Raw genomic sequence first — 17,190 nt, forward strand, 5'->3', positions numbered from 1 at the left:
CATGATCCACATTTGCCAGATATTCCTTCTGCCTCCCTCATCACTTTTTGGGCTCGGTTGCTGGCCCTTCTGCTCATCCTATAAATCTTAAGGTTTTTCAGGATTCTGTCTTAAACCTGCTACTCTTTACACTGCTTACACTTCCCCGAGTGATTTCATTCTTTCCTGGAGTGTTTCAGTAACCACCTATATGCTGAAGATTGCTATCTGCGCCCAGGTCTTTCTCTCCAGCTTCAGTTCCCAATATTCAACTGCCTCCTCAACATCTGAATCCATGGGAAAGTCTTGTGGGCACCTTGAAGCAATGTGTCCAAGAAAGAACTAATTATCCTCCTACCAACCGTGCCTTCTACTGTGTTCCGTCTTAAAAAATGACACTTCTCATTCATCCTGTTTCCTGAGCCAGATACCTAGAAGTCATCTTTGACGCATCCCTTTGACATCATCCATGACTTATCAAATCAATCACCAAGTCCTACAGATTCTATCTCCTAAATGTCTTTAGAATATATTTTCTTTCTGTTCTCATCTCCTCCTTTATCAGACCTCCATCATCTCTTCTGTGAAGATTTCAGAAAGCTCATAATCCTTTTCCCAGCCTCCAGCCATAAGAGATTTTCTAAAAATACAAATATGACCATAATGCAGCCCTTCTTAAAAATTTTCAGTAGTGTCTTATAGCCCTCAGGATAAAGTCCAAATTATTTAATTTGGCCTGTAAACTAGGGTAAAAGTCAAAACGTTTTATAGCTGGTAAGGCACAGGCACTAAGCCCACTTAGAAAGGACGTCAGCTGGTTCACCTGACCAGAATGTGCTAGCTGAATAATGGCTTGCGCATAGAATCCATACTATTGTCCTCTGCAGTCTCATCTAGTGCCACTCTTCCCCTAAAGACACACTAGCCTTGATTTGGTTCTGGGAATGCACCAACAAAAATGCACTTACCTTTGTCCGGCACACTCTTTCAGGAAGTCCCACCATCACTCCACCCCATAATCCCCACTCTAAAGAGCTGCTTTGAAAGGGACTGATCCAGATAAAGATGTCCTTGGTCTATGACAGTGAGAGCATCTGTTGAGGGAACCTAATCTGGAACACAGTTCACTGTTAATGACTCATTCCACTTATGCACAAAACACAGAGCCCCAATGAGGTCAGCAAACTTTTAGAAGTAGGTAACTGACTCTTGACCTTTTACGAGGACAAAGAAATGAGGAGAAAGATGAAAATTCTTTATTTAGTCCCAACTAAAATAGTATCTCTCCTGCCAAATGAAATACAAATAACTTTTCCTACCTTCATTGGACTCTTTGACTCTAGGATTAAGCCTATCAGATATTCAAATAGTTGGTAGTTTATTAATCAGTTAATTGCTTTGCTTCCATTTAACCCTGAGCTTTGATTGGCTGTCCTTGGAAAATTGAGGGCTTTTTTTTTTTTTTTTTTTTTTGCGGGAAGGTGGGTGGAGAGGAGTAATTCTTTGGAAGGCAGGTTAGATGTCGAGGGGGACTCTGGATAGCCAGAGATCAGCAAGAAGGCACTGGATATCTAAACTCTTAGGCAGTGGTCTTAAATCTGACTGTAAATTAAAACCACCCAGAATATTTTTAACATTATCATTGCCAAGGGCCTACCACAGATCTATTAAATCAGAACACCTTGAGGGTAGAGCTTGGGCATCAATATTTTTCCTAAAGCTCCTCAAATGGTTTTTATGTGCAATCAGAGTTGAGAATTCCACCAGATACAAGAGAGGGGAATGCCATGGGATGAGAAAGAAGTGCAAGCATGTGTGGAATATTTCTGACTCTAACCTGCTATGTGTAATAAGCACACATTACAGAGAAAGGGGTTAGAAGAGTTATGTGATTAAAGAAAGGCATGATTCTTGCTGGTTGAGTGTTGCCAGAGATGTATAAACAGACAAAAAAGAAAAAGAAAAAAAAAGAAAAGTGGAAAGCTCAGTAACGCCATGTGTGGTGGAAGTGTAGACTGTTGTGGTCTTTCTGTACTGCAGTTTGATACTACATAGTGCAATTAAGTACCCTTAATTGCCTATGAACAAGTAATTATGATTTTAGGTAAATAATCTCAAAGATAGTCTCACTCAGAGGAAGTGTAGGAGGTTGATCCCAACACCATAATCAGTGTTATTGGGTGTGATTGGGAACTGGAGGCTTTGCTAGGAGGATAGGTAGAATGTAGGAGATACATAGAAGCAACAAGTTAGACGTACACAGAACAACATGAATGGATCTTAAAATCATAGATAATGGGTGCAAAAGGTATGAAACATAATGAGATATATAAAACAATATTACATGTATGAATTAAAAAGGTAGCACACACTAAAAACGTAGCACATAAGACAATATTTATTTCGTAAAAACCATACAAACAATAAGATAAATATGCCTATAGGGGAAGGGAAAAATGAGCAGGCTATAGTGCTAAAAGGAATAAATAACTAGATAACTATTTTTTAAAAGTAAGATTTAAACCAGACCTTGAAAGATGAATAGGAAAGAGGTGGGAAGAGAAAGAAGCCTTTTAGAATGGCAAAATAACTCCCATGAGCTAAGGCCAGGAGGCAGGAGTGAGCTGAGCGGGTAGAGTAGAATAGTCTGTTTGGAGCAGAAGGGTGTATTAAAACAAAGTGGGAAGTAAGGCTAGAGAGAGAGAGAGGATTGGATAAGATTTCGAAGATCTGGAAAGCTAGATAAAGGAATTTAAACAATGATAAAGTAGATAAGAGAGCCATTAAATAATTGAGCAGGGAAGACGTGATGAAAGTGAAGTCAGGTGAGGGAGACAGAGAGAGCCTGAAGTCAGAGAACTGGATTGGAAGTGAATACTAACGTGAACTAAGCAAGAAAAAAAAAGATGAAGGTAGTCTAGACAGGCTAGCTTTGAAGGTGAAGGCTGGAAGAGACATTTTGATAGATTACTGGCTGAATAGACAAGGTTAAGTCAGAGTACTCTGTGGTCTTAAACCAGGAAGTTAGGGGAAGAAATTAAGTCCAGTGGTAGCTACAATTTCTTATGCTGGAAATCCAGTTTTCCGGTAAAGTGGAGCTTTAAAGTTTCTAATGATTCAGTATTCTCCTTGAGCAAGCACCATAAACCGGCCCATAGGTGCACTCATTTCAGAGTTGGCAGAGATCTTTGTTTTCCAGATGACAAAAGAGAGGACAAGAGAGGTTCAGTTAATTGCCTAAAGTCAACCAATTAACTGGAGAAAGGAAGGGCTAGAACCAGTTCTCTTGACTTCCAGTCCAATGAGCTTTCCCAAACTATATTGGATATGAGAGGTTTGAAAATCAAGCCAATTCACATTTGGATTTCTCAGTTTGCCTGACCTAAGTGGTCAATTTTCAAGAAAGAAGATTTAACTTTTGTACACCCAGCCCTTACCAACTCAGTTTCAACCCATAGGCATGTGAACTATCTAGCTGATTGGGCTTCCAAAATGAAACTCCTTGTATTTGCTTTACTAATCCTTACCTCTACAGGATTGGACAAAGTGAGGACTGTCACTGACTGCCAGCCTCATCAGGCAATATTTTCATACTCCTCTAAGGATAAAAAAGTAAAACAAATGACTTCTAAAAAGAATAAAATCTTAGAGTTTAAAAGATCTTAACCTCCTATCCAAACTGAAACCTCCTAGATGACACCCGACAGATGGTCATCCTGCCTCTATATGTTTTCAGGAATGGGGCAGTCCATTCCTTTGTCAGGACAGCTCTGATTACTAGAGAGACCTGAGTCTGAGTCCTATGTCACTGCAGTGTGATTCAGGGAAAATAGCATAGGCCTTGAAGTCAAGCAGACTTGAGTTAGAATCCTAATTATGTAATCTGCTGTATGACTTGAGCAAGTTATTTATCTTCTATCAGTCTCATTCACTTCATCTTACATTAGAGATAATATTTATTTTATGTAGTTACTATAAATATCAGAAATTATGAATGTAAAATGCCTAGTACTATGCCTGGCAGAAAGAGCTAATAAAGTGATAGCTGTTATTATTGTCACCATCATAATTATTATCCCATCCATTGGTCCTAGTTTCCCCTATGATGCTACATACATATGCCTTTAAATACTTTTGAATACTTGAATTTAGTTGTCATGTTATCCCTGAGTGTTCTTTTTCAGAGTAAACATCCACCAATATTTTCTTATCCTGCCCTTGGCTATGCTCCTGCACATGATGTGTGTAGAACATGGTGACTGTAACTGAACAAAGTACTTCAGGTACAGTCTGAGTGCTTCGAAAAAGAATAAGACCATAAGCCTCTATTCTCCAGACACCACTCTTCAAGCTGCTTAGGACTCCTTTAGCTTTTATGGCAACACTCTCACATACTGCCTTAGTCTTATGAAAACCTCCAGGTAGTTTTCATATGTATGAGTTTTGAGTCTTCCCCATTTTGCGCTTGTATAGAATTTTTTTTTTTTAATTCAAGAGTAAACTTTTTATTAACTGAAAGCCAATTAGGTATTGTGCATAGTTCTGTGGACATAGGGATGAGTAGGATAAAATATCAACATACTAGAAATGTAAGTCCAAAAGAAGGGGTCTATCATGTTCACTAATGAATTCCCATTTCTTGGGATGATGTCTGCACACAGTTATGTGCTTACTGTTGTTGAATAACGAATGAACAGAATAGTTTACAATGCAAATTTTTCTTATACGTGAAAAGACAATTCACTTATTTTATAAATTCAGATATGTTTTTACAAGCCTATCACTTTCAGCCCAACCCTAGTGTTTTTTCCATCTAGAGTAGACTCAGTTTCCAAAATAAATTTGTGCTGTTTCTTTGAAGGCCAAACTAAACACATATGCTTTATTTGCTGGATGGCCACTATATTCCATTATTGAAGGCCTTTGGTAAGTACTTGTTTGACCCTTAATCCAGGGCTGACAACTCAGGTTAGCACTAGCTGGCCAATTTTGAGTGTTAAACACCCGAGAATATCCGGAACCGAGTCCTATCGGGCCCTGGCCTGCTGCGGGGTCGAATAAGGTCCTCGGGAGAAGTGTGGTTTAGGAGGACCTTGACATTCTGCATTGGTCTGTGAAAGGCTGCCAGGTGCTCATAGGTCCAGCGCCCCTGGGTCGAAATCCATCCTGCAGACGTCAGATAAATGAAATTGAGGGGTGGCCAGGTCTCTAAAACCACAATTAGAGTGGTGTTAGGAACTGAGTCCTCTCACAGTTTTTTTCCAGTATTTGGGCTATGAGTGAGGCACTGGTCGCCATCTTGCTATCAAATACCAGGCAAGCCGCCACTGGCGTCGCTCGGTAACCACGGAGACCCCCGTGCCCCTCCCGTTTTCCATCCCGTAGAGGCTGTAAACTACGATTCCCAACAACTGATTTTCTCTACTTCAAGGCGGGTTGTCTAGATTTGGCTTGTCAGCCGCGCGACCCTTCCGCAGTGAACCGCGGGATTTGCAGTTCGCGGTGGCGCCTCTCATTTTCCTGAGGGAAGCTCCAGAACTACAAATCCGGTGAGCCAGCGGGCCCACGCATGCGCACAAAACAGTTGATCTCCCCGGCCCCCCTGCGGGTGCCTAGAGATAAGAAAGGGCGGGGGAAGGAAGAGGAGGCGGGATCCCGGCGCTGCGTTGGCTGCGGCCTGGCACCAAGGGGGCGGCCCCAGCGGAGTGCAGACCCAGTGGCTCCCGGCGATTATGGACCCGGCCGAGGCGGTGCTGCAGGAAAAAGCGCTCAAGTTTATGGTGAGAAGGTGCAGGCCGGGAAACGGTGGAGGCTGTGGCGTTTGCGGCGTTGCGGTGTCTCGGGCCTGGGCTGCCTGTCCTCCAGAGGAAGGGGCAGCGGGACTCTGGGCCGAGGCCGGCGGCGGGGTTTGCTGAAGGGGACGGGACAGGAGCTCCAGGGAGGCGGGAGGGGGTTGCGGAGAGGACCTGGGGGTGGGGGCAGCAGCTCCGCCATCTTGTGGATGAGAGGCCAAGTGACAGCGGGAGCTTAACCGGGGAGGGGGTTCCGAGCGGCGCGCGGGGCCCTGGAGGGAAAGGGGCGTGGGGACAGTTACTGAAGTGCGGAGGAACCCCGGAGGAGAGACGCGGTGAGGGCCGGGCCTTCCCAGTGCCAGGGTTACGGGTAAGGCCCGGGAGAAGAGGTGCATTCATGAGTGAGGAAGGGGAGCACCGAATAGTGGGAGGAAAGCTATTAGGGGGGAGGGGGACCCGCAGGGCTGGATGCAGATGGATCTAAGGGTGGAGGAAAGCCAAGACTGGTGGGCGACTTATAGTTTTGTAGAATGAGAGGATAGAGATAGCTTTTACCTTCAGGATGCAATTCCAGCTTGGCCAAACTAATGTTGACAAACTCCGGAAAGGAAGAGGCCTTAGTTAGGAAGATAAGAGCTGGGGATGGGGCTCAAGGGCTATGGTGACAGTCCCTGAGGAAAGAATGGAGTGTTGATTATGAGCCAGAATTACAAATGTGAGAATAGGGGATACATACTCTACTTTGAAAAGAGAGGCTAAATATTTGTAGTAAGGACGAGATGATGAAAAGCAAGAGGTTGATGATTGGTCAGGGAAACCTGGGTACACGAGATTGGGGGCAAAATTAATATCTAATAGAGTAAAACAAAACAAAAGTGTTAAATTGTAGAGATAGTAAAATGTGGGGGCCAGGTGCTGGTATTACTTTCTGGGAAAGGAGAGGCTGTGGAGATTAGAATCACAAGACTCATGAGAAGTGATGAGATCAGTGGAGAAATGCAGGAGCTAAAAGGGGGAATGTAGGTAAGGAAATAGGAGATGTCAAGATTGGTTGTTACTTATCAGTTTTAGGTTGAAGCACCATAGGAGCTTGGATTGAATTTTGTGGGTGTGTTTAAATCCTTTGGAGCCCAGTTCTTTAACTTTGTATCATGCTTTTCTTATGCTATGATTATGTTTGGAAATTTTGTATAGTCTGGTATTTGATGCTTTTAATCTGACGCTTCTTGTATATCATAGGTGTAAAACCAGACTTAGTGATACAGCTAAAGAATGATGGGATGCATAGACTTCCATCTTAACAGGTGGTCTTAGAGACATGGATATTATTTGCAGTCAAATCTTGCTTTTTCAGAAGTAATTGTAACTTGTCACTCTAAATCTATTTCTTTGTTAGTTGTTATTTTGTGTCTTTGCCTGAAATACCAAAATGAATCTAAATTAACATAGACACTAACCTAATTGAATTTAGGCTTTAAATGGCCCTATTTATAAGAATACATTTTCAGAGACTGGTCAGATTTACTAAAACTTTATTTTGTATGAGTGCTTTCAAAAACACCTAACTAAAGTTTGAGTGTATATCACTAACAAAATTCCATTTTGAAGGAGGTTCTTGACTTTCTGCCCAATGTTGAAATTCTAAAACATTAAGACAAGACTTTGAAATTTTTTGGACTTTAGAAGTAAAAGGAAGTTGCTTTATATCTACAGCCAGCTTCTAGATTTAAGTCAGAAAAATTGCAGCTGCTTATTTTTGTTTTCCTACTTAGAGGTTGACTTAATCCTAATCTTGACACTTACATCAGATTTATAGAATAGTGTGATTTACAGATCATAAAGAGACATTATGAGATCATCTTCTTTGCTCCCATCAGACCTCAGCCTAGGAACATTCTCAACTACTTGATCTCTGCTTTGTACCAGTGAGTTATATTTTGATAATGGTCTCCTGACTGAGTTAAAGTGGACATGGAGATGGCCATGTAGTAGTTTGCAGCTTTTGGTGCACCACACATTATTAAATGTTGAATCAGTTTCCATAGGGAGAAGCCAATTTTTCTTTAATTTTAGTTACTTTCATTTTTGACCTTGCCTGCTTTTGTGGCTGCTGTTTGAGAAAAGGCCAACTGGAAGAGGGTCACTAAGAATGGCACCTTAATAACTGAAGCAGGAAATGGAGAGTTAGAGATTTGATATTCTTTTTCAGTTCAGTAACAACAGTCTTAATATGAATCTGAGTAAGTCACAACTTGCCTTTGGTCCCATTTACCCTGCTATAACATGTCTGTTTACTCCGAGTCAGTTTTGAGTTGGGAAGCTATTTTATTTGTGCTTGCACCAGATGTTTAGTGCACAGTCACATGGAAGGGCTATGCTTTTAATTAAATTAAAAATTTTGTATAGTATTTGGCTTTGTTTTGGCCTTACCTTTCCCTCGGTTGTGAATTATGAATGACAGTTTTTGTACAGATACCCTGATTTCCATAGTTTAAGAAAATGTAGTGTGTTAAAATGCCAACATGAAATGGATATTCTTTTTTGTAAATTTTGCTCTACCACATTAATGTAGCACTCCAATGAGGAATTTTACAATAAAATCTTACTAATGAGACTGCTAATACAGAGTTAACCATAATTCACACATGGTCTAGACTTAAAAGTTTACCCTTGGATACTTGTGAAAAGTAGTTTAACTTCTTGAAACAAATGATATTAAAGCAGTTGTGTATATTAAATAACCTATGTGCAATATCTCTCATTCAGCTTTAGCAGGTCCTCAAGGACTTTTCCTAATACTTCCTTGGTCAACAATATTATAATTCCTCAGAAAAAGATAAATGAGAACTGGAAAAAGACCTGAGAAGAGAAATGGAAATGACTGAGGGAATGTAGGCATCATTTTATAAGGATATATATGTATTTAAATATATATAGAGAGATAGAAAGACAGGTTAGGGGTGAAGTTTTTAATTTATTTAAGAAATGGATAGGATAAAGTCCTTAGAACTAGAGAAACATTTTGAAACTGGGATGAAATAATTTTAGGGCATATAAAAGACTTTTATGCAGTTGATAGATAAGTGAAACTGGATAAAAGGTAACTTGCTGTGTAACAAACCACCCCCAAGTTTAGTAGCTTAAAAAGAAACAATTTATTTTCTGAAATCTGTGGTTGACTGATGTGTTTCTGCTTCACTTGGTGTTGTCTGGGGTGCCAGCATGACTGGAATATTCAGAATGGCCACATTCACATAGCTGGTCACTGCCAGAGTCTTCAGCTGGCTCTGAAGGCCTTCAGGCCTCCATTATGTGCGCCTTCTCTTTCCACATGGCTTTTGGATTTCCTTGAAGCATGGGTTCAAAGAAGGAGCATTCCAGGAGACAGGAGATAGAAGCCAGTGAGCTAATTTTCTTAAGTCCTAGGTCCTAACTCTGAGAATGTCACTATTGGTCAAAGATAGTCAAGGCCAGCCCAGAGTCAGAGGGAGGGAAACTAATCTCTACCTATAGACATGAAGAGAGTCATGCAAAAACAGAGAGGGAGAAATTGCTGGGGTGGAGGAGCATGGCTTTTTGAGACTCTCTTCTGTAGATGATGCTATTCTAGTTGTATGTTCAGGCTACAAATACAAATGCGATCAGTCACATTTGTGGATTATAACACTAGGAATGCTTCTGGAGGCATCTCTTTTTGGAGGTTAACTTAAGGAACTAATGTGATCTCCTGCATGACTTGCCTTAATAATGTTGCTGTAGAGATAATAGTGGGTGAATTAATATGATTCAGTAACTTTTCTAATTTGCTTGAGAAGCATATGTATCTAAAAGCAAGGAATTGCACTTAAAAATACTCAAGTTTTTCATAGTAATGGGCTTTTCTTTAAATCAGTGAGATGGATTACCAGCTGGGATGAATGCTTGAAACTAGTTCTAAGTTTAAGTTGTCAGAGGTTCTATGAATCCCTGTTCCCAATTTAGCCTTCAGTTTCTTTTTGGGATACTTTTATGCAGTATAGGTATTGGGGTATCAAATTACAAGTTAGTAATTTTTCTTTGTGCTAATTTTCTTGATTTGTGTTTGTAATAGACACACATAGTAAATTACTAGAAGTGAGTTACAGATGTGGAGTAAAACTATTTTGAATGGTTGTCAGAAATTTTTTATTGCTAAATTAGAAAATTTCAAGAGACCACTTTTTATTCTATATCATTCGTATTCTGTTTAAATCCTTAAAGAAAGGACACAGATAAGAATGTTTTTCCTCATACTAAAGGGAGACAGGGCATTATGTAAGACCTTTTATTTATTACATTTCCCTTTTCACAGTCACTCTGACCCTCAGCAACTCATCTCATCATCTTTTCCTGTTGTGCTTAGGCTAGCCCTCATCCACTCACCAACATTTGGTGACAGCCCCCAACCAGTCATTCTGACACCAGCCCATCCTCAGAGCCTGCCGAGAACCTAGGTCACAATCCTCCAGGCCCCAGAATAAGGTCAAGGCTACTCACAGCTTCATCCCCAGCCTTCTCTCACCCAGCCCTTGTGTCAGCTCAGACCACCCCATGTCGTGCAACATCCTGCTCAAAGTTTTCTTATCACAGCTTTCACCTCAATTACTGCTACCTGACCCCACCACATGTCCCAGTGGTAGGGTGGGTACAGAATTTATTCACCTTTGTATCCCCAGAAGCCAGCATGACTTCTGGCATGCAGCAGGTACCCAATAAATATTTGCTGAACTTAATAACTCATGCTGCAGAGCAAATCACCTCACCCTATCACCTCATCCTGCAATAGGCCTTCATTTTCATCTTCACCTTTTGTCTTTCAGTCAGCTATTTAGAATAGAACTAGAAACTCTGGATATATATGACCCTTTCCAAAATTTACTCCTATAGATCCTCAGAAACTCTTCATAGGACTTGTCTGTCAATGGAGAGTCAATACAGTGAGCTCAACCAAGATGGAAGGGGTAGCTAAGCAAAAAGGGAGACAGAAGCCATTTCTCCTTTTCAGAAGTCCTTGGGCTAAGATCTTGGTCATGTCTAGATAAAATTATATTATGGTAAATAGCATTACAATAAAAAAAAATGAGAACGAAAAAAGAAAAAAATTTGCGGTATTAAAGTATTTTAAAATCCCATCTATTTTCTAGCAATGTTTTAATATAGCACAGAAGTGCTTTCTAAATGTGCATAAGATTCATTGAGGATGAAATAGAAAATATTTACCAAAGTTTAACAGCTTGGTTCCTATAAAGAAAACTGCTTTTTTCCTTAGTAAATCAATCCCAGCATCCTAAAATTGGCAATGGAGGCGGGAAAATCTCTACGAGAAAAGCCCACCAGGTCTTATAGTTTCAGCTTGTATTCTACAAGATTTACCTTGTAGGTGGGGAATAGGGAAAGATCTCTGGATAATTCGCTTTAGTTTCTGAAAGCCCAATTAAGACAGAGCTAGAACATTTTACCAAAGACTCCAAGATAAAAATGGAATAGATATTGAGAGTATGTTGAACTAAATATGATTTGTTCTCTGGGGCACTACTATCCTACTTTCTAGATTGTCTTTATTTGTGGCCAAGTTGGGGAGTGGGGAGCAAGGGAGCAAAAGCCACAACTGGCGGAGAATTCCTGTCTGCCTAAGACTCAATTTTTAAGCTGGGCTTTCCTACTGAGGTCTTGCTCCTTCCTGAGATTTGGTTCTCCCTTCTGGTATACTTGCCTTCTATTCCCAGGCTTTTGATCTGACCTGACCTGACCTGACCTGACCTGACACTGTGTCAATAATAAGATAATCACAGTAGAAGTGGTAGAATGGTGTTTTTATTTCTTTTTAAAATATAGTCAACCATAAATAGCTAACAGCTATCATTTATTTATTGTTTACTATGTTCTAAATACACTGTTCTAAATTTTTTACATATTTTATTTCATTTAATCCTCCCAATAATTCTGTAAGATAGATTGAATACTGTTGTTACCCCATTTTTCAGATGAGAAAAGTGATTCCAGAGAGGTTAAGTAACTTGCACAAAGTCACTCTGCTAGCGAGAAGCTAGAGATCAAACCCAGTCAGTCTGACTTGAGACCCTGACTTACACTATAGTATTTCATCTTTGAAGAGCAATGAAACAGTAATATGATGACAGTTTTTTTACTAGTCAGATGGTGGCTGGAGTGGAAGAGTTACTATGCAGACTTACGTATAGATTTTCTGATCATTTGAATTACTGAGGAAATGGAGTAAGACTTTACAGTTGTCACAGTCACTGTATCCGGTAGCTATTGCTGTGTAATAAAGCAGTGGTCTCCAACCTTTTCGGCACCAGGAATTGGTGCTTCTTTGAGAATTTAATGCCTGATGACCTGAGATGGAGCTGAGGCGGTGATGCTAGTGCTGGGGAGCAGCTGCAAATACAGATGAAGCTTCACTTTGTCGCCCGCTGCTCACCTTCTGCTGTGCAGCCCAGTTCCTAACAGGCCACAGACTGATACTGGTATGCAGCTCCGGGGGTTGGGGACCCCTGTAAAGAATCACAAAATATGTCATACAATGATAGATATTTATTTGCATGAATATGTGGATTTGCTGGGTATTGGATGATACAGACTAGGCTTATTTTGGTGACTGGAGTTAGCTGCTTACTCTGGACTGTTCAACATGTTATTCTCAGACTCAGGCTAAAGAGTGACTTCCTTGGCAAAACTCTTCTCATAGCTACAGCAAAGGCACAAGAAAGCAAGCCCAGTTAGTTGTCCAAATGCCTTCCAATCATTGGTTGAATCACACCTGCTAATATTCCATTAACCAAAGCAAGTCACCTGGTCAAGCCCGAGGTCAAGGGGCAAGAAAGTATACTGACCATAGAAGGAGTCGGGGAGGGAGTAATTTGCACAATAATCTACCATAGTAACAATAATCTGTGATAATCTAATATACTTTATTGATAGAATGATAAAATGCTTACTGTGATAACTATTATGCTTTTTTTCTGCTTTCAGTTGTTGGCACTATCCTGACTAGCTTTTTCTCATTTTGGTTATTGAATGATACCTGTTGGTTGGATACTCTAAGAATCACAATTTAATATAGCAGATATGTTTGCATCATCTTACATAGGGGAAAAAAACATAAAGTAATAACCAGAATCTTGATTTTAATCCACAGCGATGCCCTGAAAAGTTCATCAATATCAGAGTGCTGTTCTTCTTTCCTTGGGAAGGATAAGGTTGATGTTACTCCAATGGCATTTGTAACAGAATTTGAACTGTAATAGAATTTGAACCAAGGTCGTACATAATTCCCTAACAACTCCCTTGGCAGTAGGTTTAGAGCTCTTCAGTCCTTTCTCTGCACCTAAACCTAAGGCTGCAAAGGTATGTGCTGATATTTTCAGATACACAGGGACATTCAGGCTTTCACTGAAAAGTTATGGAGACAGACATCCAGGAATTGTAGCATGTGGATAATGTTTTTGCAGTACAGGTGCATTAATCCTTTTACTCAGGAGGTACTATGCTAAACTAAATTGTTAATGTGGTTATTTGTGAATTGCTGAATTATTGGAAGTATTTAAATATATTTTATGAAAATGTTCTAGTGAACACAAAAGGATTACTTAGGTGATTTTTCATTTCTTCACATTCTTTAATATTTTCTGGTTTTTCTACAGTGACTATGTTTTGAATCAAACATTAAAATGTAGTATATTGAGTGTATATATTTATTAAACAAGTACTCTGAATGAACACCTGCACTTGATCATGGAGTGCAATGTAGCAGGTATACTGGCCAGGGGACTGACAGTGGTAGCTTGAACAGACACCTCACTTTGAGCTCATTTTTTTTAACTGGAAATGGGCTATTATTAGTCTTACCTACTTAAAAAGACTTTTTTTTTTTTTTCTCCTCTCAGTTCGTTGTAATTTGCCATGTGTAATATGTTAATTAATAATTTGCACCATAAACCTCCTATATGTATCCAAGGTTTTCATTGGAAATTTAGGACTTTATGTACCTAAATTGTGTTGAAGCACTGCATTTTCCTGTTAAATAGTATTTGGCAAAATCAGTGGGCTGAGAACTGAAGGTGAGATCATAATAGTTGGCATGCAACCTGATTTGAAAAAAATATATATACTGAGTGCAAAACTTCTTTCTCCTTTAGAACTTCACAATCTATTGAGAAGATAGGCATTTATAAATATCTCCTAAGGCACACTTTGGTAAATGCCAAAATAGAGGCACAAAGTGCTGTAGAAGTTAAGGGAGGGGAAATTAATTTTAACTGGAGAGAACTTTGAAAGCTTTGTGGAAGAAGAAAGCCTCATATTGGATCTTGTAGAATAAATTTTGACAGACTTACTTCTGAGGTGGGCAGTTCCAGGAAGAGGAGTAGTTTGGGCAAAGGCCAGATGATTAGGAGATGGGCTGGCACAGGGTGAGTACATAGATATGACTTCACTATAAAGTTCATAGGAGACAAGAAAGAAGATAGGTTGGAAGGCTGGGGAATTTGGACTGAGTCCAGTTTGTATTTAAGAATAATCTAAAAAATAATATTCTGGTGTACTTTTTGTATGTATGTGTATGTAAGCTTTTTATTGAAGTAAAATAAATATACAGAAAGGGTACAAATCATAAGTATACAGCTCATTGGATTTTTACCCAGTGATCATTTCTGTGTAACCATTGTCTAATATCTATAGATTAGTTTTAATTATTGGTATTCAACCTCATATAAATGAAATCATTCCAGTATATATTCTTTAGTGTCTGGCATCTTTTGTCCCACATTGTTTTTAAGAAGATTCATTCAGATTTGTTGTGTTAGTTTTGGTATGTTCATTCTTACCGCTGTGTAGTATTCCATTATGTGGAGTATATCTAAAATTTGAATATACTTCAAATTTTTATCCATTCTATTGTTGATAAACATTTAGGTTATTTCCAGTTCTTGGCTACTGTGAATTGTGCCATTATAAATAATCTTATATATGTTTTTTCTTGAGCATATGTACGTATTTCTGTTGGGTATATACCTAGGAGTGCAAATGCTGGGTCATAGGGTAGCAGGTACTATGAAACTATTTTCCATTTTACACTTCTTACAGAAGCATATGAGAGTTCTAGTTGCTGCACATTCTTGTAACGTGCACTTGATTTTGTCTTTTTCATTTAATCATACTAGTGGGTGAATGATATTATCTTACTGTTTTAATTTGCATTTCCTTAATGACTACTGTAATCAAGCACCTTTTTAGGTTTATTGGCTGTTTAGATATATCCTCATTTTAGGAATTTGTCTCTTCAAGCCTTGGTCATTTTTTCTATTTGTCTTCCCTTTTCTTATTGATTTGTTCCTTATACAGTAGTCCCCCCTTATCTGCAGGAGATACAAGACCACGGATAGTACCAAACCCTATATATACTGGTTTTTCTTATACATTCATACCTATGATAAAGTTTAATTTATTAATAATAAAACAAATAATTATAACAATATACTGTAATAAAAGTTAAGAATATTGTCTTCAGAATATCTTATTGTACTATACTCATCCTTCTTGTGATGTGAGATGATACAATGCCTACATATTCAGAATGGCATGTGATTTAAAACTTACGAATTGTTTATTTCTGGAATTTTCCTTTTAATATTTTCAGACTGTGGTTAACCTCAGGTAACTGAAACTGCAGAAAGTGAAACTGTGGATGAGGGAGGACTATTCTTAAAAATATAAATCTTTCATCAAGTATATGGTATTTTTGCAGGAAGACTGCGCTCACATTTTCACTTGAGGTCAGTAAAAATGTCACAAATTTTGTACTGCTTTCACAGGATTTACAGGGTTAGCAAGTTTTTTTCCCCCTACATCCCAGTACTTAAAAAGAATCACCACTATTAGCACTATCATTTTATAAAAGAAAGTACTTTAATGCCACAAAAGTAGAAAGGATATAATCTCAGAATAAAGGAAACTCTTTGAGGTAGGCACACTAAAGTACCCCCATCCCCGAAGATGTCCAGTCTAGTCTTTAGAACCTGAGAATGTTAAATTACATGGTAGACGGGAATTAAAGTTGCTAATCAGTTGATTTAAGATAGGTAGGTTATCCTGGATCATCCAAGCTGTGTCCAGTATAATCACAAGGGACCTGAAATGTGTAAGAGGGAGGCAGAAGAGGAGGTCAGAATGAGACCATGTAAGAACTCAATCCACTGTCGCTGACTTTGAAGATGGGGGAAGAGAGCATGAGCAAAGAAATGTGAGAGGCCTCTAGAAGCTGAAAAGGGCAAGCTAGAGTCTCCAGAACAGAACACAGCTTCACTGACACCTTGATTTTGGTTCAGTGAGACCCATTTCGAACTTCTGAACTACAGAACTGTAAAATAATAAGTTTGTATTGTTTTAAGCCACTAAGTATGTGGTAATTCGTTACAGCAGCCATGGAAAACTAATATGTATGGTCCTTCTCAAGAGAAGGTAGGTACCCTGCCTAATTGAGGTGTGTGTGTTTGGGGGGGGGTGCGTGCACACATATGCCACACACACACACACATAATCTTTATTTTTAGTGTTTGGTAAGTATCAGTGCAGTTCTTTCTCTTAATATTTAATTTTGAATCAGTCTCAGAATTACAGAAAGATTTAAAGTACAACACAAATGGCATTTTTTCCTGAATCATTTGAGAGTAAGTTGTCATATCATCACCAAATGCTTTAGTGTGCATTTTCTACAAACAAAGACATTCTATAACTATAATATAACCATCGAAAAATGGAAATTAACATATACAGTACAATTACAGATCTAACCTTCAGGTCTCATTAAAACTTTGCCAGTTCAGTAATGTTCTTTATAACAAAAGGATACAATCCAGAATCATGTGTTGAATTTAGTTGTCATTTGTCTTTAGTCTCCTTCAGTCTGAAATAGTTCCTTAGTCTTACTTAGACTTTCATGACTATGGCAGTTTTAAAGATTATAGACTAGTTATTTTGTAGAATGGCCCCTCAATTTTAATTTATCTGTTTTCCTCATGATTAAATCTAGGTTATGTATTGGTGACAGAAATACCACAGACATGATGCTGTTTTACTTTTGCCTCTTATCAGATGACACATGATTTTTTTTGTCTTATAATTATTTACTTGATTAAGGTGGCATCTACCAGTTTCTTCCTTTAAAATTATTGTTTTTCTCTTTGTGATAAGTATTTTATGGGAAGGTATTTTGAAACCATGTAACTATTCATCAGCTTTTCTAGTTATTAACAAAATGGACTTATGAATTCCTGTTTTATTCAGTGGGTTATTATCCAATACTATCATTATTTTGTTGCTTAAATTGTTCTCTCTTTGATAGCGAGTGTGCTTTCAAGCCACTTCTTTTGTCTTTTTGATG

The 17,190-nt window shown here is 38.8% G+C and overlaps 1 protein-coding gene across 9 annotated transcripts in view; it reads left to right on the forward strand.

The window, feature by feature from the left end:
* The first annotated feature begins 5,606 nt into the window (after positions 1-5,606).
* Positions 5,607-17,190, forward strand: part of BTRC (beta-transducin repeat containing E3 ubiquitin protein ligase) — a 148,837-nt gene continuing 137,253 nt past the window's right edge. For 3 of the 9 annotated variants that reach the window (XM_023522513.1, XM_023522514.1, XM_023522516.1), the window contains exon 1: positions 5,612-5,759. In XM_023522513.1, the coding sequence (XP_023378281.1) occupies positions 5,712-5,759 (48 nt within the window). In that variant the 5' untranslated portion in view covers positions 5,612-5,711. Of the gene's footprint in view, positions 5,760-5,992; positions 6,142-17,190 lie in introns of those variants that run through there. The other 6 variants (XM_011378874.2, XM_023522518.1, XM_023522517.1 and 3 more) reach the window with 6 other exon arrangements.

Source organism: Pteropus vampyrus, unplaced genomic scaffold (genome assembly GCF_000151845.1).
Source record: "Pteropus vampyrus isolate Shadow unplaced genomic scaffold, Pvam_2.0 Scaffold348, whole genome shotgun sequence".
Taxonomy (NCBI): Eukaryota; Metazoa; Chordata; class Mammalia; order Chiroptera; family Pteropodidae; genus Pteropus; species Pteropus vampyrus.